Below are 21829 nucleotides of genomic sequence, written 5' to 3'. Positions count from 1 at the left end.
AGTGTCAGCACAAAGCCTACAGTACCTGCTCTAGCACAAAGGTTCTTTTTTATCCCAGAGGCTGATAGTTCCAGAAGGATCTCAGTATGATAATATTACAGGGCTCCTGGACTGCTCTTTCAGGTTGGTTCCAAAACTAGCAGTAACAACTTCACACATTTTCAGTTTTCTGAATGTGGAAGATATAGATGAACTTGAGAGAAAATTTGCTCTATCAAAATGTCTGACTAGTAAGCCGGATGTGACAATCAGACCCTAGATCCAAAGTGACTGGACTAATACCAAACCTTAAATGAAACTATCTCCCGTGTGATGTTCCAGTCCAGGGGTTGTCCCCTCATGAGCAAATGCATCATAACCACACAGATGTATGTCTTTGCAATACAAAGGGGCATTCTGATTGATCCTGAAGGCTTTAGTCCCTTGGGATTTTCATCTTCACGTGCCACACCTGGTTCTTACTGTAATCACCCAGACTTGGTGGCCAAAAGATAAATTGCTTTCATTGGCACTCCCTGCCCCTGCATGCCCAGTCCCTACCAGTTCCAAGAGTTACAACATCACACACAGAGAATGCTGCACGGAAAAAGTGCACGCCCTATAAGAATGTGGTGACTGTGGAGGTGAGAAGCCCACGCTGTCTCCAAGTGTGATGACAATATGTGGCTATGCACATGTGGATATTTGAAAAAGGGAAATAGTACTTTTGTCTCTCTCTCATACACACACAAACACACGCACACAAAGATCCTCCCTTCTGGACTTGCCTCTGCTCTGGGAGTGTTGGGGAGGACTGAGGCGGTACTGCTCAAGACAACCTCAGAACAGAAATGTGTCAAAATGGATGAGAACTGAGGACCTAGGCAGCAAGACAGTTTAGCCATGGCTGTACAGCAGGTGACAGAATGGAAAAGCAAAGGCTAACGTGGTGCCGTTGACAAATTTCTTTTAAGAAAACTAGTTCCTTATGTCTCTTTTCGGTGTGGATGTACCTAAGTGTGTATGTGTTTTTGTGTATGAGTGTAGACACACTTATGCCACACAGCACTTGTGGAGGTCATGTTTGAGCAGTGTGTTGAGGGAGGATCTCTCCTTCACCACTGTGTTTGCTGGGCTAGCTGGTGCATGACCCTCTGGGAGATTCGCCCATCTCTGTCTTCTATCTCGCCACAGGTATGCTGGGATTACAGATGCCTGCTCCAGTCTCCAGCTTTACATGGCTTCTGGGAATCTAAACTCAGGTACTCCCATTTATAAGGCAAGCACTACCCACTGAGAAACCTCCTTATCCCTGGTCCATATGTTTAAGATGACTTATTATGGTAGGCAAACAAGTACGTAAAGAACCATGATCCTGGGACTGGAGAGATGGCTTAGGCACTGACTTGCAAAGCTTAATGGCCCAGGGTTCAATTACACAGTACTCAAGTAAAGGCAGATGCACAAAGTGGAGCATGCATCTGGATTTTGTTTGCAGTGGCAGGGAGTCCTGGAACATCTATTTTCTCTGTCTCTCTGTCTCTGTCTCTCTCTCTCTCTCTCTGTTTCTGTCTCTTTCTCTGCTCGCAAATAAATAAGTCAATAATCTTTAAAACAAAGAAAAAGAGTGAGAACCATGAGCTTGGGTGTTTCTCTGTTCATCTCTAAATTAAGCTAGGAGTCAGAAAAGCCTACAGTCCATGTTTACTCTCAGGGCCTCAGTTATTTCTGCTGCCATTCTGACCATCACTGCTGCTTACTTACACCTTCTCAGCTGGTAATTAGAAGAATCTAGGACATGCTCTCAATTAATATGTAACATTTTAAATATTCACATCCAAAAACAGAAAATGCTAAACCTAGGGCCAGTTTACTACTAAAAACTGACTAAGTTGGGACTGGAGAGGTAGCTTAGTGGTTAAAGCACTTTTTTGTGATGCCTAAGGACCCAGGTTCTATTCCCCAGTACCTACATAAGCCAGATGCACAAAGTTTGTAGTGGCTAGAAGCCCTGGTGTACCCATTCTCTCTCTCTCCCCCCAACTTTCTCTCAAATTAATAAATAATATTTTCAAAAACTGGCTAAATGGCTACTGGAGTGAAGTCTCACCTGTAAAAACACTCCAAGGACAGCCAGTCCATCTGGCTCATGAGCAGCCTCTACAAAGCTGGGATATTTGTCTGAATTCCAGTGAACAACATGGAGCTGAAAGGAAAGTGCACAGCATAATTCAGATAACTGTATGAACACCTTGGAAAACATACATGCAGAAGAAAAATGGATATAGACCTTCTAGGGTTAGACACTATTTAACATAATGTATTCTTCATAAGAACCTACACAAAATAATCCTATTTGCTTTAATGCAAATGCAATGCTGAAGAATTGGCATCTCATAGCCACTTGCAAAGCCTTGAGCATTCTGGCCAGCGTCTCCAGCCATACCACACTCTCACACTGCTGCCAAATAACCTGGGGCCTGTGTGCCTTCCAAAAAGGGACAGCAATGGAGCAATTATGTATCATATGCCAGTGGCCCACAAGTCCACTGAGGGTGCCTAGGCCTCGCAGGTGGGTGAGGAAGTCAGCTTGGTACCCACGGCAACTGTAGGAAATGGGTTTGCTCCCAAGCCTGTCCAGCTCGATGTCATTCACTACCACTTCACACTTTTAGTGGCCTCAAATGCAAATTCTCCTTCTGAGAAACTCTTTTAGAACTGTTTGTGCATTTTTATTATTAAATCATTTTAATGGACAAATGATAGCAATGTATACATTTGTGGGCACTGTACAGTGTTCTGCTGTACAGGTACCATGTGGAACGATGATATTTAGCTGGCTGATACAGGTATCATCTCACTTGTTTTTTAAACACTTGCAGCCAGGTGTGGTGGTTCAAGCCTTTAATCCTAGCACAGGTAGGAGGATTGCTGTAACTTCGAGACCAGCTTGGGACTACAGAGTGATTACCAGGTCAGTCTGGGATACAGTGAGGCCCTACCTCAATATATATATATATTTATTTATTTATTTATTTATATTATTTATAATATATTTATATATTTTTTTCAGATTCTTCACTGAGAGAAAGTTCTGGTGAGGAAAGAGAAAGTTCCAGTCAAGGAACCAGAGCTATTTGAGTATGAAATGAGCTGCAGCCAGTGCTACAGGGGTGAGGGGGTCTGAGGGGCTTTCAAGAGACAGGAGACTCCTGAAAAGACTCCAAAGACTGTGCCTACTTCACACCTAAAACTCATGCAAGTAGCCATTGCAAAACGCACAGGAAACCCAACCGTTCAACCATGAGAGCAATGCCATAGCTCTAATGCACAAACGACTGTGAGAGACTGCAGAGTGGTAAAGCGGAACGGATGCCTTCGTCCTGATCAAGAGAAGGACAAACTGAGAAAGAAGCCAAAGGGCATATGCCACACCTTAGCTCCGGTCATAAACACTGAAAGCCAGACCATGCTGACATATCAAAGACCTGATAGAAGGGACCGCCTTCAGATAAGAATCCTAATGAATTCATTTGGCACATCAGGAAGGGAGCACTTATGTAGTCTCTGTGCTCAAATCACCATTGGAGCTACTACAGGGAAAATTTAGTGTATTCAAATACATTAAATATACCCTCTTCAAATATATCTCCATATATTGCAGACAACTGATATGAAGGAATTTCTGGATAGATAAGAATTGTCATGCACAGGTAACTTTATAAAGTAGTGCATGGTCCATAAATACATAATCAAGGAAGATGGTGGTATTTCCAGATAGAACGCACAAAGGTGGATTCTGTAGGGCTGTGTTCCAAGTTTGTGTGCAACAGCTGGAGGAGGAAAGAAACCTGAAAACACTGGATGATGAAATAAGATTAGCGTGGTTCACAGGACATAAAGGACTCCTGTGACACTCCACTGCCTGGGAGTTCTGATAAGGAAGTTGTATCAGATGGCTCCAGGCCAATTAAAACAACTCCATAAATCGCTATCTCAGTGAAGTATTCTATCAAAGGGCAAGGCCACAGTCACAACTGATTTGAGTGTGTAATAAAGTATTCCATCAAAAAATGGGTAGGGTCACAGTCACAACTGATTTGTGTGTGTAAATAGAAATAGCTCCTATATAGAACCATCCTTTAAAACACCAGCAACTGGGGCTGCAAAGATGGCCTAGCAGTTAAGGCACTTGCCTGTGAATCCTAAGGACCCATGTTTGATGTCTCTCCAGATCCCATGTAAGCCAGATGCACAAAGGTGACACAAGGGCAAGATCACGCATGCAAACTAGGTGGCACACAAGGTGGAGTTTGATAGCAGTGGCTAATGCCCTGGTGCACAGATTCTCTTGCTTTCTCTAAAAAAAACAAAACAAAACAAAACAAAACAAAAACAGCAACTGTTGGCACATGCCTTTATTCCCAGCATTTGGGAAGCAGAGGTAGGAGGACTACTGTGAATTCAAGGCCAGCATGTAGCATGGGCTACAGCGAGACCCTACCTTGAAAACAAAAAACAGGTAAATGACTTAGCAAATTCATACTTCCTTACTAATGGTGACGATAGAAATAGTGAGCCAAGCTGATAAGGCTACCACAAAAGAAAAAATAAGATTCTTCCCTATAAGGAAGCCATTTCTTTTTTTTTTTTTTAATTTTTATTTATTTATTTGAGAGTGACAGAGAAAGAAAGAGGCAGAGAGAAGAGAGAGAGAGAGAATGGGCACGCCAGGGCCTCCAGCCACTGCAAACGAGCTCCAGATGCATGCGCCCCCTTGTGCATCTGGCTAACGTGGGTCCTGGAGAATCGAGCCTCGAACCAGGGTCCTTAGGCTTCACAGGCAAGCGCTTAACTGCTAAGCCATCTCTCCAGCCCAGGAAGTCATTTCTTAATAACATGATTCAAGTTTAGTGTCTTTTAACTTCATATTAGTAATATGTAAAATATACTGCCAAATACTATGTTAAAAGCTGCCATGGGTATGGAAATTTCACTATATGCTACATATTAATATGCCAATTGTGGTGGTTTGAGTTAGGTGTCCCCCATAAATTTATGTGTTCTGAATGCTAGGTCCCCAGTTGGCAGCTAGTTGGGAATTGGAGCCTCCTGGAGGCAGTATATTATTGAAGGCTGGCTAATGGGTGTTATAGCCAGCTTCCCATTGCCAGTACTTGGCACACTCTCCTGCTGCTGTTGTCTACCTGATGTTGGCCAGGAGGTGATGTCCACCCTCTGCTCATGCCATCATTTTCCCTAGCCATCATGGAACTTCCCTTTGAGTCTGTAAAATAAACCCTTTCCTCCCACAGGCTGCTCTTGTGTCAGGTGTTTTCTGCTGGCAACCCAAAAGTTGAACAATCATATATCAAAAAAGCATTCATTTGCCATTTGACCTAAGATAACTAACTCAGGAAGAGAAATTTTTAATGTGGCTCCCAGATTTGAAGGTTCCAGCACATGATTAGTTGGCCCATATTTTAGGCCTGTAGCAAGGCAGCACATCATTGCTTGAATGCCTGGCAGGGCAAAACTGGTTGCCTCATCACCAGGAAGCAAAGAAAATAAAAAAGAGGAAGACAAAGGGTTGAGGGCACACTGCCAGGGACCTAAGGCCACACCTCGCAAAGGTTCTACCAATAATTCGACCCTAGGCACAAAGCCTTAAAAGGGGAGCCTGTGGGGAACAGTTCAGTTCCAATGTATAGTAATTATGGATCAACTATAGCCAGTGTAGTTTAAAAGTAGACTATTATCCTGAGTTTTACTGTAAATATAGGTCACGAGGTAAAATTTTCAGGATTAGATTTCTTTAATTTCTTTCTATGTAATGCCACAAATCATATTTGGTCCAACATTAAGTTTTAAATGTGTTAAAATTTTAAATAGATTTTTTTTCTTCTTCATAATGGAACACAACTTGATTATAGTCATTACATTAAGCAAAAGTGCCTACAAAAACTAATTGAAAGCTTACCAACATTTCTAGGGCTGAGCACAAAGGAATTTTTTTGAACTTTACACCCAAATGTGAATAGCTCCTGTGGCAGTCAGGTTTGCATTGCTGGCAGAAAACACCTGACCAATAGCAGCTTGTGGGAAAAGGGATTTATTTTGGCTTATAAACTTGAAGGGAAGCTCCATGATGGGAGGGGGAAATGATGGCATGAGAAGAAGGTGAACATCACCCCCTGGTCAACATAATGACACAAAATAAACACACTACAAAAGATGACATTGGGCATAGCAAAGAAATATTCAATCAATACAAGATTTAAAAAGGGCAAACATTAAACTCTGTAGCTCCAAGTCCAACAACTCTAGTCAGTGACACATCTCCAAGTCTGGTAATTCTAACCACTGACTAGTCTCTTCTTTGAAGTCCACATTTATGTCAGACATCCCGCTTGATCCCACATCCTTACCTCAGACAAGCCCCACTGACTTCACCTGCCAAACATGTCACAGCTCTATCCCCGGGCCTTGACCTCCACTATCCCACAGTTCAAATTACCATTACAATCACCTGAACTCTTCCATAGCACTCGAATTTGTCTCCCTACAGTATCGTCTTCTCTACATGGCAGCCAGGTGTGCATTACATACAGCATGGCCTTCCACCGTCATCTTCTTCAGGTTATACTCCAAACTTCTCATGACACAAACACCATCTGATATGATGTGGCCTCTGCCTGCCCCTCAGAACATGACCTGTACCTTTTATCTACCCACTGTTGCAGTTAGCTTGTGTTGCTAACATAAAACACCAAACCAAGAGCAGCTTGGCTTAACAGACTCAAGGGGAAACTGCATGATATCTGGGAAAAATGATGGCATGAGCAGAAGGCGGACATCACCTCCTGGACAATATCAGGTGGACAAGACCAGCAGAGAGTGTGTCAAACACTGGCAAGGGGAAACTGCCTATAACACCCCTAAGTCCACCCCCAACAATACATCACCTCCAGGAGGCTCCAATTCCCAAACTACCACCAGCTGGGGACCCTAGCATTCAGAACACATAAATTAATGGAGGATACCTGACTCAAACCACCACAGTCACTAATCCCAATCCTACAAACTGATAACCTTTCTCTTCTTGAACATGCCAACCTTGTTCCTGCCACACATCATTTGTCCTTGCTGTTGCTACTTCCCAGAAGATCATCTCATGCTTTCTCCTTGTCATTGAGTCTCAACCTAGCACATCATCTCAAAGAAACCTTTCCCAAATCCTCAGCCACTCTTCAGATCACATGATCATTGCTGTTGGGAAATGACCTCATACCAGTCTGAGTGTTTGTCTCCCACCCTCTGCCACACACCAACCCTGGGTTCTACGCCAGACCTCCTTCTGTACCACAATTCCCATCTCAAAGTGGAAACATGGCTCCTCCTCTCCCTCCACTTCAAGCCCAACCAACCAACAAAGCCCAATGGAGCTGCTGCTTCCAATCATCCTCTGCCTACAGGACCAACTGTTACTTCAAATTTCCCCAAAGCCACTTCAGGGCTTCCCTTGGCCACTCCTGCTTCAACCTGGCATGACTGCTTTTCCTGCCACACCTGGAATAAGGTTCACAATCCTCACCCTGACCCCGTCAAAGTCAGGCCTCGTCCATCTCTCCAGCCCTGCCTCTGTCACTGGAGCGCTCACTCTCCATGCTCTAACTGCACAGGCCATTGCTCTCCGCACATGTGTGGTGGTCCCTCCCACACTCCCACAGCCCCACTCCCCATGCAGGCCTCTTATGCAGCACCACTGCTCCCTCTCTTTTTGCTGGCCCACTCTGGTATATACTTTATGTTTCCAGTTTAAAGGACTCTTCCACAGGAAAGGATTCTCTGACCTCAAGTCTGGGTTAGGCTTTAAGGTTTGTGGCAGCCTGACATCTGTCCAGCACTCCCCTCAACCCCTCCCCACCTGAAGCATAAGCACAAACAAGCTGTATATCTATCAGGTCTGAGGCATTTGCCTACAGAGAAAAAGGATCCCAGTTCAATTCTCCAGGACCCACATAAGCCAAATGAACAAGGGGGCACATGACTCTGGAGATCGTTTGCAGTGGCTGGAGGCCCTGGCATGCCCATTCTCCTCCTCTCTCTCTCCTCTCTATCAAATAAATAAATAAATAAAATATAGTTTAAAAAAAAGAAATGAGATATGACACACTTTGTACTTCTACCAGAGGATTAAAAAGGCAGGGTATCACTGATGAATATAAACATAACAAAGAAACACAAGACAATGGATACTTTATTATGTGTGATATTTTATCACTATCCTGAACAGCAGAAATTCCATTCAGGCAATATGAAGTTTATGCCTTATATTTTGCTCCTAAGTGGAAATTTTCCATTACCATTCTCTGTGGAATGTGAGCTTTACATATTTGTATACATTTGTGTGTGGATCACATATGTACGTGGCTGAAGCTCACACAAATGCTTCCCTTCTCATTGGCCTTTCAGAGACAACAGATGTTTCTAGTTTGATATCACACAGACTTGGGGTTTAACCCATCACCCTCTCCCACTCTACAGTTTACACTCCCAAGCCCACCACCTTTTTTTATTTGCATTTTTATTTACTTGAGAGAGAGAGAAAGAGAACTCCAGATACATGTGCCACCTTGTGCATTTGGCTTATGGGCATCCAGAGGAACTGAACCTGGATCCTCTGGCTTTGCAGGTAAGTGCCTTAACTACTAAGCCATCTCTCCAGGCACTGCCCCACTTTATTTGAGATAGAATCTTGTCATGTATCCGACTGCTTGCCTAGAAGTCCTGATCCTCCTGCCTCAGACTCCACAGTGAGGTACGAGGTGTCATAGGCATGCACCACCTAGCTGGCCCCAAGCTCTCAGGCCTGGTTTAAGATGCTCAAGGAACACATATGAAGAGCTCCTGGAACAAACTCTCATACTAACTGGCTCAGAATGTAGTGAAGTCATTTGAGCTATCCACTAAGCAGCATGCATGGCTTACCTCAGCAGCATACTTCACCCCATCGACCATGTGCTCGGAGCCGTGGTCGTCAGCTGATCCCCAGTGCAGATGAAATTGTCGTAACCTGTAGCTTCCAGTGAGAGGACCCCCACGCAGAACTAAATGCCAACAAATTTTAAATGGTTAGCAAGAAAAGTCACATTTATAGCCCCCCACACCATAACCCAGAACACTTCTTACAATCACTCTGCATGTCCACACTCTCCACAGTGGCTTACAAACATGTTAATGTTTGCTGACAGAGACATAACTGTCCTTATAAGTACCAAAAACAAAACACTGGAAATATTGGAGTCCTCAATGAAGATCTGTATGGATCACCTGGGAAGCCATAGCAAACTGACAGAAAGTAGAAAAGCAGGGGAGGATGGCTCAGCAGTCAAAGGTACTTGCTTGCGAAGTCTGATGGTCAGGATTCAATTCTCAAGCCTGCCACACATTAAACCAGACACAAAAGGTGGCACAGGCATCTAGCATTACTTGCAGTGGCAAGAAGTTATGGAATGTACACACACACACACACACACACACACACACACACACACACACTTCTTTTTAAAGGAAGTAGAAAAGGTTAGAATTCTCAAGTTCAAGAAGCACTCGGTTTAAGTGAGGGCAAGCCAAAAGCTCTGAGTAAGAACAGAAATGCAAACAGGTCCAGTGTAAGCAGGTGGAGCTGAGCAGTGATAGGGTTAGGCAGAGTTCTGCAACTGGATGAGCAGGGCTTTCCCTCTCTCTTACTAAGTGTGTGATCTTAAACAAACTAGCTTCCAAGCTGCAGCTTCTACATCTAAACACTGGAGAAAGTAACAGGGTGAAAACAGAAGAAAACTTGAATATGAGGCCCTTCTTACCACCTGGTACTGTGGACGTGCCATCACTCCCATGGCATTGCTAAGGGAAATGCAAAGATTGGTATCTCTACTGTACTTAGATTGAATATTTGTGGGGAACTTTAAAATGCAAGGCAAAAATATTATTTTTTTAATTCAACATGCAGGAGCTGAGGAGATAGCTCAGTAGCTGAAAGCACTTGCTACACAAGCCTGATGGCCAAAATTAGGAACCCCGAACCTATGTAAAAGCCAGACACAGTAGTACATGCATCTGTAATCCCTGTGCACTTGCAGGCAAGATAAGAGGTGGAGCCAGAATCTCAAACCTCACAGGACAGCTAGCCAAACATATGCAGCAGTGAACAGCAAGAGAGCCTCTATCTCAAGCAAGATGTAAGGTGAAGACCAGAACCCTAAGGCTGTCCTCTGGCCTATGCATGTAATGACATCTGCAAGCACACACACACACACACACACACACAAAAATAAGTAAATGAAGTATTTTAATATAGGTCACTTTACAATAGACAAGGGTGGCTACTTTCAAAGCACTATAAACAATATAAAAGAATAGAGAGCCATTTAGATCAGATTTATTCTCAATTGACTGGGAAAAGTAGAATAATTGTACTATGTATTCTCCCATTGGGCAGTGTTCATGAAAGCAGAGTGAGTTCCTATTGTGCCCATCACCTAGCACAGTAAGTACCACAGGAACTGCACATATTTGTTGAATAAAGGACAATATATTTGATTTGCCTTTAAGCAGTTCCACTATGATTTAAGTACATTTCCCTCCCTGAGGAGAGTAGTCTGTATTCATTCCCCTGTCTGTATGGAATGGCATCTGAAGGAAAAGAAGTCAAGGGCTCTTTTGTGCTTTCCTTTCTTCCCATTGCATAATAAAATCTGAGCCAAATAAGTCATTCCTTAGCAGATAAAAGGAGATTAGAGAGCTTAAGTAATCAATGTGGAATTGATTCTGGGAGAAGATGCAAGCAAGCTGACTGAAGAAAGAAAGAGATACAAAAAACAAATGTTTTGAGGTAGACATCCAAGAATAGTGGTTTGTCTGGAAAGCCTGCTCCTGTCCACAGTTAGCCAGATCAGCACAGCTCTACCTGTTTAGGTAACAAATCATCTTAAAGGTGGTATCCTCAGCCTGCCCGCAAGCATTTCAAGTGAAATTTCCAACGGAGATTATGGTAAGTAAATGCCTAACTGTAGAGAAGACCATTCTCTGAAGCAGTGCCCACCAAAGAAAGTGGTCAGGAAAAGAAAGTCCAATACAGACAGGTTTATTTAACCCTGATTTTGAGAAGATCTATAATATAAATAACTAAACTATCATGCAAAATTAAAATGGCAACAACTTATGCATGTATTTTGTATATATAGGTATATATAATTATTTTTATTTTCCTTTCATCTTTTCAAAATATCTTTTTATTTACTTATGAGAGAGAAAGAAAATGAGCATGCCAGGGCCTCTAGTCACTGCAAATGAACTCCAGACATATTTGTCAATATGTGCATATGGTTTATGTGGGTTCTGGAGAATAGAACCTGGTACCTAAGGCTTCCCAGGCAAGCACCTGAACTGATAAACCATACTTCCAGTCCTCTTTTCACCTTTTGAGATGGAGTGTTGGCACATTGGCCAGCCTGGCTCATGATCTTTCCTGTGTCAGCCTCCCATGGGCAAGAATTACACATATGCCTCATTACACTGGACAATAATAATTGCTTTTAAGAATGATTTTGTGTTTTCATATGTCAAATTACTTGTTTCACTTTTCATCTTAGATAAGTAAGTACATAATAAACTATCACCTCCATTTTATGCTTCAAAACAAGTGATGATTTCTTTCATATATAGTGTTTTTCATTTAGAATTTGAAAAACAAGCTGGGCGTGGTGGCGCGTGCCTTTAATCCCAGCACTTGGAAGGCAGAGGTGGGAGTATCATCATGAGTTCGAGGCCACCTGAGACTACACAGTGAATTACAGGTCGGCTTGGGCTAGAGTGAGACCCTACCTTGAAAAAAATAAATAAATAAAGTCAAATAATAGAATTTTAAAAATTAATCACTTCCAAATCATAGACTCATATAAGAGATCTAGAAAAACCCACCTGGAATTTACAAGGCAGTGTGGAGAGTTCTGAGTAAGACAACCCCAGAGCGCAGCGCTGGAGGAGTCCCTGCAGGGGTGGCAGGGCCAGTCAGATGAGACTCTCAGTGAGGTGAGACTGGAGTGCAGAAAGACAAGAGCCTGAGGCAAGAGCAGCCTGGCCATCCTCAGTGCTACCCAGATTACTCTTTCCTCATCGCGCTCTCCTACGCCCGTCAGTATTCTTCCTCCAGAATTTCTTGCCTACCTTCTAAAGGGCCGTGCAATTTCTAAAGGGTGGATACCTGTAGGTGAGCCAAGGTGTGAGTGTACATGTGCTGAGCCAAGCAACCCTTCAAGTCCTATGAGGATGATTTTGTGCCTGTAGAACTTTGACTGGCGGGGTTCACAGTTAATGTAGGCCAGTAACAGCTTCTTTACAAATTAGGAACTACTCTATGCAAATTGAAGTGGGTTGCTACCATAAGAGTCTTTATGAAAGTAGAAAAATCGGTAACTTATTTTAACTATGGTGGTTTTTAATTTTTTAATTAACTTAATATACTAAAGCATCATGAAACATGTGCACAAGGCAGCACAAACATGTGGAGTTTGATTGCAGTGGCTGAGGCACATGCATCTGCAGTTTGTACACATGGCAAAAGACCCATACATGCATACCCATACATGTGTATATGCATACCCATACAGGTGTGCGCGCACACACACACACACACACACACACACACACACATATACAGGCAAAAAAATTAATTATATTTTTAAAGTATCAAACTACAAGCGTAGGCAGTGTCAAGTTGGTATTTAGAAAGGCTGAACTATTTCAGAGTACCCAGTGCATCAACTACATCTATCAAGAGATTCACAAACCTTAGGGCTAAGGGAAATATAGTTGAAAACATATAAAAAATACAGTTTCTCCTATCCCACTATTTAAAAAGTCAGAAATATCATGTGCTAATTTTTATGCATGAATTTTTATAATTCTCTAAAGAAATATATTGTTCTGATGAATTGGACAAATGAGGAATAAATATATCTAGACTAACAATTTTTACTAACAAATATAGGTTATTATGATCTCCATAATAAACTCATACATGAAATGGAAAAGTTTTATAAATCCTTTATGAGAAAAAAGTTTTCACATATTTGAGTTTAACTATATATTTCTTGAACAGATTATCATCAGTGTTTGGTAGTAGGTACATAAGATGTACTAAATATTCATCTTAAGGAAATGTTCTTTTCTCCTCCATTTAGTTAATAACCTAACAAGTGAGCTAAAGTTTTATGTGAAAGATTCATTATTTACTCACTTTGTGAAAAGCATGACCTCATGAACAAACCAAGCTTTTATTATTACTTTTTTATTTATTTGAGAGAGAAAGAGACAGAGAGAGAGAGAGAGAATAGGCACACCAGGACTTCTGACTGCTGCACAGAAACCCCAGTATATGTGTCACCATGCGCATCTGGCTTAGATGGGACCTGGGGAACTGAATCTGGGTCCTTTGGCTTTGCAGGCAAGTACCTTACCTGTCAAGCCAGCTCTCCAGCCCCTAAGCTTTTACTAAAATTTCCAGAAAAGTACAAGTAGGATAAGTGTTTCAAATATTTCTTTAAAAAAAAAAAGAAACATCTACTTCTCTTCCTTCTTAAATGTCTGTTGTTCCGAGTAGTGCATACGCTATGAAATAAGAAGAGCTGGCGCAGCACACTTGTTTGAACAAAGGTCATTAACACATTTCAAATGGGAAAGATGGTCATGAAATATTTCCAAATAGGGAAAATTTTCAGACTAATACATTAGTCCAAATATATTTTCATTATTTACTTTTTTATTTATTAACTGTGTGAGTACACATGTATGGGAGCATAAGGGTCACTTACTGTCACTACAAACACACACAAGATGCTTGTTCCACTTTTTGTGTCTGGCTTTACGTGAGTGTAGGGGAATTGAACCCATGCAAACACCTTTAACTGCCAGTAATACACACACACACACACACACACACACACACACACACCGTGGCCTTGTACCACTGCAAACAAACTCTAGACAGATGTGCCACTTTGTGCACATGGCTTTTTGTAGGCACTGGGGAATCCAACTCAGGCCAGCAGGCTTTGCAAACAAGTATCTTTAACTTCCCAGCCCTCCCAAATATATTTTGCAAAAGAAAATATTTAACCATGTGATGCAAATGTGTATATGCATACCTACAAACTTAAATATTAAGTAAAATATAGCACTGATTAGTGACACTGGTTACATGGAAAAAGACTGTGGGGAGAAAATGTGTATATGTATGTGTGTGTGTGAGGCAGAGAAAGAGAGAGAGAGAGATAGAGAGAGATAGAGATAAGGTCAGAGAACAATTGCAAGTGACGATCCTCAGGAAATCATCCACCTTTTTTGAAGCAAAGTCTCTCACTGGCCTGAAAATCACCAAGTAGTCTAGACTGGCTAGGCTCGAACCCACTTGTCTCAGCCTCCCCAGTGCTGGGATTAGAAGTATGCACCATCATGCCTGGCTTTTCTATGTAGTATCAGGGTATTAAACTCAGGTCCTCATACTTGCAAGGCAAGCACATTACCAACTGAGCTATCTCCTAGACCCAGAGACTTAATTTTTATCATACATTTTTGTATGCTTACTTTATTACAAAACATACCAATTTCACAAATAAGATAAGAATTTATGGTATTTAGAAAACAAACCAACTGTTTTTGAAAATGTGTAACAAATAGCATTATAGGCTAACAAATGAATAGTACAATAACTATAATTGAAATTTTTCCAGAAACAGCTTAAAATAATTTGTGAAATTATACTAAACTTTGATAATGTCACAGCGAAGTAATTATAAGCTATGGTCAACTTTAAAATGTCATTTATCACACCTTTTTCTAAATATTTTTTTCTCATTTTAAGGTAACATAATCTCAAACTCCCAATATTAATAGGACATCTCAATTCACATGAAGACAAAAAGTATACTTCAATATGGCAAATTCCAGGAAGAAAGGTAGAAGAATAAATCCAACCAACCAAATCTGTATGCCAACCAAAAAGATCAGAGCCAACCTGATTTGTCGTCTGTGTCATCGAAGTCCACGTTGAAGGAATGGCCACTGTTGCTGATGATTTTTGCTGAGGTAGGGTCATATTTGATACTCAGAGGTCGGAGTGAAGAGTCATACTTGACTTCTTTGGTTCTGATCTCAATTGGAGACTGTTGGTCCCCATCAGCAATGGGAAACAATTCATTCCAGTGTACAGGACCTGAGATAAACAGGCCAAAAGAAAAAGCATTAAGTAAATTCTTTTACTCACCAAATATTTAAGTGCAATCACCTGTCTGAGACTGAAGAAGAAAATAAAGATTAATAAAATAGCATCCTTTCTTGCATTCTCGCAAGCCGCCAGAAAGGGCCGCAGGGCTGGGAACACGGCGGACGACATCAATCAGCAACAGACCACCAATAATACCGCAGAAGAGCCCCCGGATCTCATCAGGCTCAGCCTGGATGAACGAATTTATGTAAAGATGAGAAACGACCGAGAGCTTTGAGGTAGATTACATGCTTATGACCAACACTTGAATATGATACTGGGAGATGTAGAAGAAACTGTGACTACTATAGAAATTGATGAAGAGACATAGGAAGAGATATATAAATCAACAAAATGGAATATTCCTATGCTCTTTGTCCGGGGAGACGGGGTCATACTAGTTGCGCCTCCCTTGGGAGGCGGCTGAAACAAAGATCTATCCTGTGTAGAGAGTAGGCTACAATTGCCCCATCACATGGACAAGACATTCAGAGAGAGAAGCCTGCGAACAAGTTGATCTTAAGCAAAGACCGGAGGGCTCCCCCACCGGAAATTAGTTCATGGCAGCTTACAACTTCTTGAGCTAAATGGCATTTTTGTTTTTCTTCAATCTTCCAATAAATGTTGTCACCAAGGTGCTCTTTTTCAGGAGTTGATTTGCGCTATTGTTCTTGCAGGTAGCTTCTGATTGTTTTTTCTTTAAAATTAAACTTGGTTTCCTTTTTTATTTTGTAAAAAAAATAAATAAATAAAAAATAGCATCCTCATTCCCAGGATCCCAGCATCTATTTTTAGTGAGTCTAATTATGTTTTTTTAATGGCATAGAAAGCCATACTCACCCCCTCAGTCATGTTCAGAATTAAACTACTTCTTGTAGATAAAAGTACTTCTCAAAGGTATTCATATACCGAGTTAAAACAACAGCACAATTCATGGTAGAAAACAAAGAGATTCCTTCTCAGATCCAAGAATGTTCCCAGTGGTCAGCGCGGCTACAGAGTGGGGAGCCAAGAGGCCCTAAGCAACATACTCCCAAGACACTGCCTGCGAGTTCCTTCTGTTCCATTCCACTTACTGGTGACCTCTGGTGTCATTCGTGCCTCAGCTCAGTCATCTGCAAGATGCGACTGGACGCACACAAATCATTCAGAGAATAATCCTGATAAAGTGGCTGTACCACATCAGGAAATATAATACTGTGTATCACATACACTTTCTGTGCAAAATGTCATACCAGGAGTACGGAACACCACCCTCAACTTAAAAGGAGTCCTTTTGTGAATCAGATACTTAAGACTTCAAAGCAATGTATCATTAAAAGTCCTTAGGAAGCCTGGCGTGGTGGCGCACACCTTTAATCCCAGCACTTGGGAGGCAGAGGTAGGAGGATCGCTGTGAGTTCGAGGCCACCCTGAGACCACATAGTGAATTCCAGGTCAGCCTGGGCTAGAGTGAAACCTTACCTCGAAAAAACAAAACAAAAACAAAACAAAAAAGTCCTTAGGAAATATTACAGAAAAGGCAATACATATTCTTCGTACTTTTATTTGCCTTTCTGACTAGTCCTTCCATACACAGTCTTGTCTTGTTTAATGAGCTTAATCTTTATTGCACTGCCACCATGTTCACCTAAGCTGAGAATCAGATTTCAGATATGCAGTGCATGTGTCACAACACGCTGCTGACTTTTGTACAATCAACCAAGCGCTGTTTTCTCTTCCAAATTCCTCACCTCTCTTATTCCCAGCTCTTTATAATTAAAACGTCTTTAGCAGAATCAAGCCACAGTAAAATAAAATAAAGCTGCTTGGATCAAATGGTATTATCTATAAACTATCACCATCTTGCCTCTTTCTTCTTTTTTACTGATGATTTTCTTTTTTCTAATTTTATTTATTTATTTGAGGGGGGGGGAGAATGGGTGTGCCAAGTCCTCCAACCCCTACAAAGAACTCTAGATGCATGCACCACCTTATGCATCTGGCTTACGTGGGTCCTGAGGAATCAAACCTGGGTCCTTTGGCTTTGCAGGCAAGTGCCTTAACAGCTAAGCCATGACTTCAGCCCATTATTGACAGTTTTCACGTTTGAAGAAATGAGAGTTTATCATAATTTTCTTCCAATACCTTCTTTTGCCCCCCACCTCACCCATCCCTTCCCTCCAACAAGACCCTGGTCTCTCTGATGACTTTTTTTCACCCTCTTCCATCATCCACGTGGAAATGTTGATGAACTCTTTTTTGGAGGCAACCCTGCCTCTTCAAGATTCATTTTTGTAAATTTTCCAGAACACTCACACACTTAAACATGATTGTTCCTCACTGGTTTTGGGATCTTTTGAGCAGCCATAGTAATATACAATTTCTAGTAATATCATATTGCCTAAAGCAACCCCCCACAAGTGACCAAAGGTTAGTGGAAGAAGGTGCAAACTGCTTGTGAGAGTGCTACTCCTTCCCACCTTCTTGTCCTCCTGTTTCATTCCGTCACTGCTGTTGCCAGAAAGTTCCCCTTAATCAGCTCACTCACTGGTTTTGCCAGTGACTTAACAAGAAAACACAACAAAACTTGCCTAGTCAGGATACAGCACATTCCCAACAGAATTTTGCCAACATGAATCTACTTCAAGGTGTGGTCCTCAGAAAACTATTGCGTCTAAAAGAATGGAATGTCTCTACAACCTCTAGTTAAAATGCAAAATGAATCCTTGTTAATGCCTTTCCTTCATTTTTTAAAACTTCTGAAGAGCTCTACTGGAGCGAATAATCAGTACCTATTGATTGACATACACTCCTTCCTAGCCACAGTAAGAGAACTCCTGTACCTAATACTTTTAAACAACAATAAGAATATCTCCATCAGCATCTGAACAGAGTAGGTTTTGTGAAGTTTATTTTACAAAAATATAAATTGGAAACTAGCAAAGCACTAAATCATATAACATGATGTTTACATACAAAATATGTCCATATCTAAAGCTGGGCGTGGCAGTACACACCTTTAATCCCAGCACTCAGGAGGTAGAGGTAGGAGGATAGCCCTGAGTTCGAGGCCACCCTGAGACTACATAGTTAATTCCAGGTCAGCCTGGACCAGAGTGAGACCCTACTTTGAAAAGCCAAAAAAAAAGTCCATATCTAATAAAATTAAATAAATAAATAAATCACCTAAGCCAGGTGTGGTGGCTCACACCTTTAATCCCAGCAGTTGGGAGGCAGAGGTAGGAGGTCACCGTGAATTCAAGGCCATACTGAAACTACATAGTGAATTCCAAGGTCAGCCTGGTCTAGAGTGAGAACCTTCCTTGAAAAAAATTCACCTAAATAATACCTTTTACTATTAAAATACTGAATTTTGGGCTAGGTAGATGGCCTGGTGGCTAAAGGCACTTGCTTACAAAGCCTACTGGCCTGGGTTCAAGTCCCCAGTACACATGCACAAAGTGACACACATGTTTAGAGTTCGTTTGCAGTGTTGTGCCCAGATCTCTCATCTCTCTTCTTCAAATAAATAAATAATTTGAAAGATAATCTAAAGTTCATCTACTGCCATGTTTAAAGTAATATGTTAAAAATCTCAAAGGGGGGCTGGAGAGATGGCTTAGCTGTTAAGCGCTTGCCTGTGAAGCCTAAGGACCCTGGTTCCAGGCTCGATTCCCCAGGTCCCACGTTAGCCAGATGCACAAGGGGGCGCACGCGTCTGGAGTTCCTTTGCAGAGGCTGGAAGCCCTGGCGCGCCCATTCTCTCTCTCTCCCTCTGTCTGTCTTTCTCTCTGTGTCTGTCGCTCTCAAATAAAAAATAAAATTAAATTAAAATTAAAAAAAATCTCAAAGGGCAAAGTGTGGGCGGGAAGGAAGGGGATTACCATGGGATGTTTTTTATAATCATGGAAAGTGCTAATAAATTTTTTTTTTAAATCATATTAACAGGAACTAGAGAGATGGCCCAGTGGTAAAACATTCTTCCTTGCAAAGCTGCCAGCCCAAGCTCAATTTATCAACCACCCATATCAAGCCAGGTGAGCATACATTTGCAGTAGAAAAAGACCTGGCTTGCCCATACCCAATGTACACACACACACACACACACACACACACACACACCTGAAAATAAAAATAAAAATAAAAATACCAAGCAAGCTGCTATTAGAAATGACACTTTCAGGCTGGAGAGATTGTTCAGGGGTTAAAGTGGCTGAAGGCATTTATTTGTAAAGCCTGACATCCCAGGTTTGATTCCCCAGTACCCATGCAAAACCAGATGCACAAAGTGATGCATGTGTCGAATTCACTTGCAGAGGCAGGAAACCCTGATGTGCCTATTCTCCAAACCCACTCCCTGCTCTCAAATAAAATACTTATAAAAATAAATGACACTTTTCTAACATTCAGGAAGTTAATGCAGGAGCATACCCTGAGCTCCAAGCCAGCCTGGAGTATAGAGTGAGACTGTCTCAAAACAAAGAAGAAAAGGCGAAGGAGGAGAGAGACGGGGAGGGGGAGGAAGGGAGATAGGAGGTGTAACGGGGAGAAAAGGAGCGAGCGTGGAAGGAAGAAAAGAAGGGTTAGTTTTCAGTTACTGTGGGAACGTAAACTTCGTAGGAACTTTGTAAAAACTATCAATACTGTGCATGTTAATTGAAGCTTTGATACTATTATTTACAGCCGCCACCTTGCCAGGCACCTATCAGTGTTTTCTTGGTGACACTCCATGATTACTGAGAATACTATTTGAAGCAATCAGTTCGATTAGTACACAAACCACTACTTTATTTCTGATAATTTACGATATGAAGGAAAGCACATATTTTACTGTCACTACTATCAACAAATCCATTTCAACACCGAATTGTAATTTCTATAATCCTTTGCTAATCTTCAGTCTGCAAGGATGAGTGTGGAAGGGGAAGGAAGAGAGGGGTGGAGAAAAAAGCTCAAACCCTAAGTTCATTTCTGGAAAGTTCTTGGAGCCTGAGTAGAAAAGTAGCGGCAGTGAACTGCATGCCAATTGCTACGGGAATACGAGTAACTTTGTAATTACAGCCATGAAGAAATTTCCAGTATTTGGTTGCCAAGAAGCCAACTTAATCTTCAGTGTCAGTATGCAAGTTACCAAGAAGTCCTAAGTCTGGGAGACGTCCGGTGACTTGCTCCTCCTTGGAGGGATGAAAAGCGCCCTGGGGCTGAGCTGTCACCTGACTTCTGACCTCCAGGCTTCTGGCTGCCAAGGGAAGGGGCTGGCTCGCATTTCTGGAACTTTCAAGGGAAGGTGAGAAGTCCGCCCCCCACCCCACCCCACCCCTCGCCCGCGCGCCCGCCCCGGCCCCGCGGGACCCAGCGCCAGGCTCCCCTTCCCGGGCGAGGCGCGGAGCCCGCGGCCGGCCGCTCACCGTTGTGCTCCGCGTACCCCCAGCTCAGCCTGGCCATGGTCCTCGCCGGGCGGGCGGCCGCAGACTGACTGTGTGGCGGGCAGCGCACCGGCGCGCGGCGCCCCGAGCCCGGAGGAGGGTGGAGCCCCAGTGCCGAACCGCCGCCGGCCTCCGTCGCCAGGGGGCGCCCGGGGAGGGGGGGGGACCCAGGCCCGCCTCCAAGGGATTCCAGAGGGGCTTTCTATCCTGCCTTCGGGCAAGTCGTCGCCCTGGGGAGGCTTGAAATGAGTCACCCAGGCAGGAGCTGCTGGCTGGAGGTGGGGACCTGGGGAGACTTGGGGGGTGTGCAGAGGTCCCTGATGGAGGAGGCAGAGGCGAGGACAGACCCATAGAAAACAAAACGGAGAATGGTGATAACGACCACTTAAAGTGACACCTACTAGTTAATAAACGTCTCTTCCCACCCCCTGCCTGCACCACTGCTCATTGCTGTGAATCACCTCTGCCCACTCCAGCACCCTCTCTGCTTGGGGCTGCAGGCAGGAAACCCAAACCTACTTGGTGACGCCACCCTTCTCACGATGCAAGAAGGAAGACTTTCAGGCCTCCTCCTAGATGCTTTCTGTCCCTGGTAAAACTAGCTGTACAGTCCTCTGTATTTACTGTCCTGATGCAGTGGTTTCTGAGTTCCCAATGCAAAGCAATGAGAATTAACACCGTGACCCGCCAGGATGCCAGGATTATAATTACTTTTATAATTGCCTGAGGGTTTGAGCTGTGGTCAATTCAAGCTGTTACTTATGGACATGCTAAAATCGAACGCTTCTTAATAGACAGCAGCTTGCCATAAAAACAGGTGGTTGATTATCTCTTTTCTTGCTATGCACACAGCTTGTGAGGGGCATCATAATCAAGTCCCTGGAAAGACTGATTATAACTCTCCTTAATGAATGCTATCACTGCTTCTGCGTGTGTAGTTCTTAATGACAGCCACAGAACACATCTTCAATACAACATTAAGTACAATAAACTTGTGGCTCCTCCTGAATGTGAGGAGAACCCTGAATTTCTTTACTTTCCCCCATATTTTCTGGCAGTATTAGGCTCAGTTCTGCTAATATGTAAGTTTGTTGTTTGAGGCAAGGTCTCATTGTAG

At 42.6% G+C, this 21829-nt stretch overlaps 1 protein-coding gene and 1 pseudogene across 2 annotated transcripts in view; one reads left to right on the top strand and one right to left on the bottom strand.

Annotated features, from left to right (window-relative positions):
• The window catches only part of Ca13 (carbonic anhydrase 13), a 45794-nt gene extending 25023 nt beyond the window's left edge, over positions 1-20771 (bottom strand). For both annotated transcript variants that reach the window (XM_004656913.2, XM_045143766.1), the window contains exons 1-4: positions 20695-20771; positions 15056-15253; positions 8971-9089; positions 2090-2185 (exon numbers count right to left, since the gene is read on the bottom strand). In XM_004656913.2, the coding sequence (XP_004656970.1) occupies positions 2090-2185; positions 8971-9089; positions 15056-15253; positions 20695-20731 (450 nt within the window). In that variant the 5' untranslated portion in view covers positions 20732-20771. The remainder of the gene's footprint in view (positions 1-2089; positions 2186-8970; positions 9090-15055; positions 15254-20694) is intronic.
• Positions 15381-15731, top strand: LOC105943920 (annotated as a pseudogene).
• Positions 20772-21829: the final 1058 nt, after the last annotated feature.

The sequence above is a fragment of the Jaculus jaculus genome, chromosome 2 (assembly GCF_020740685.1).
Source record: "Jaculus jaculus isolate mJacJac1 chromosome 2, mJacJac1.mat.Y.cur, whole genome shotgun sequence".
NCBI classification, from domain to species: Eukaryota; Metazoa; Chordata; class Mammalia; order Rodentia; family Dipodidae; genus Jaculus; species Jaculus jaculus.
The sequence above is the reverse complement of the archived record's forward strand: the minus strand, read 5'-3'. Positions and strand labels throughout refer to the sequence as shown.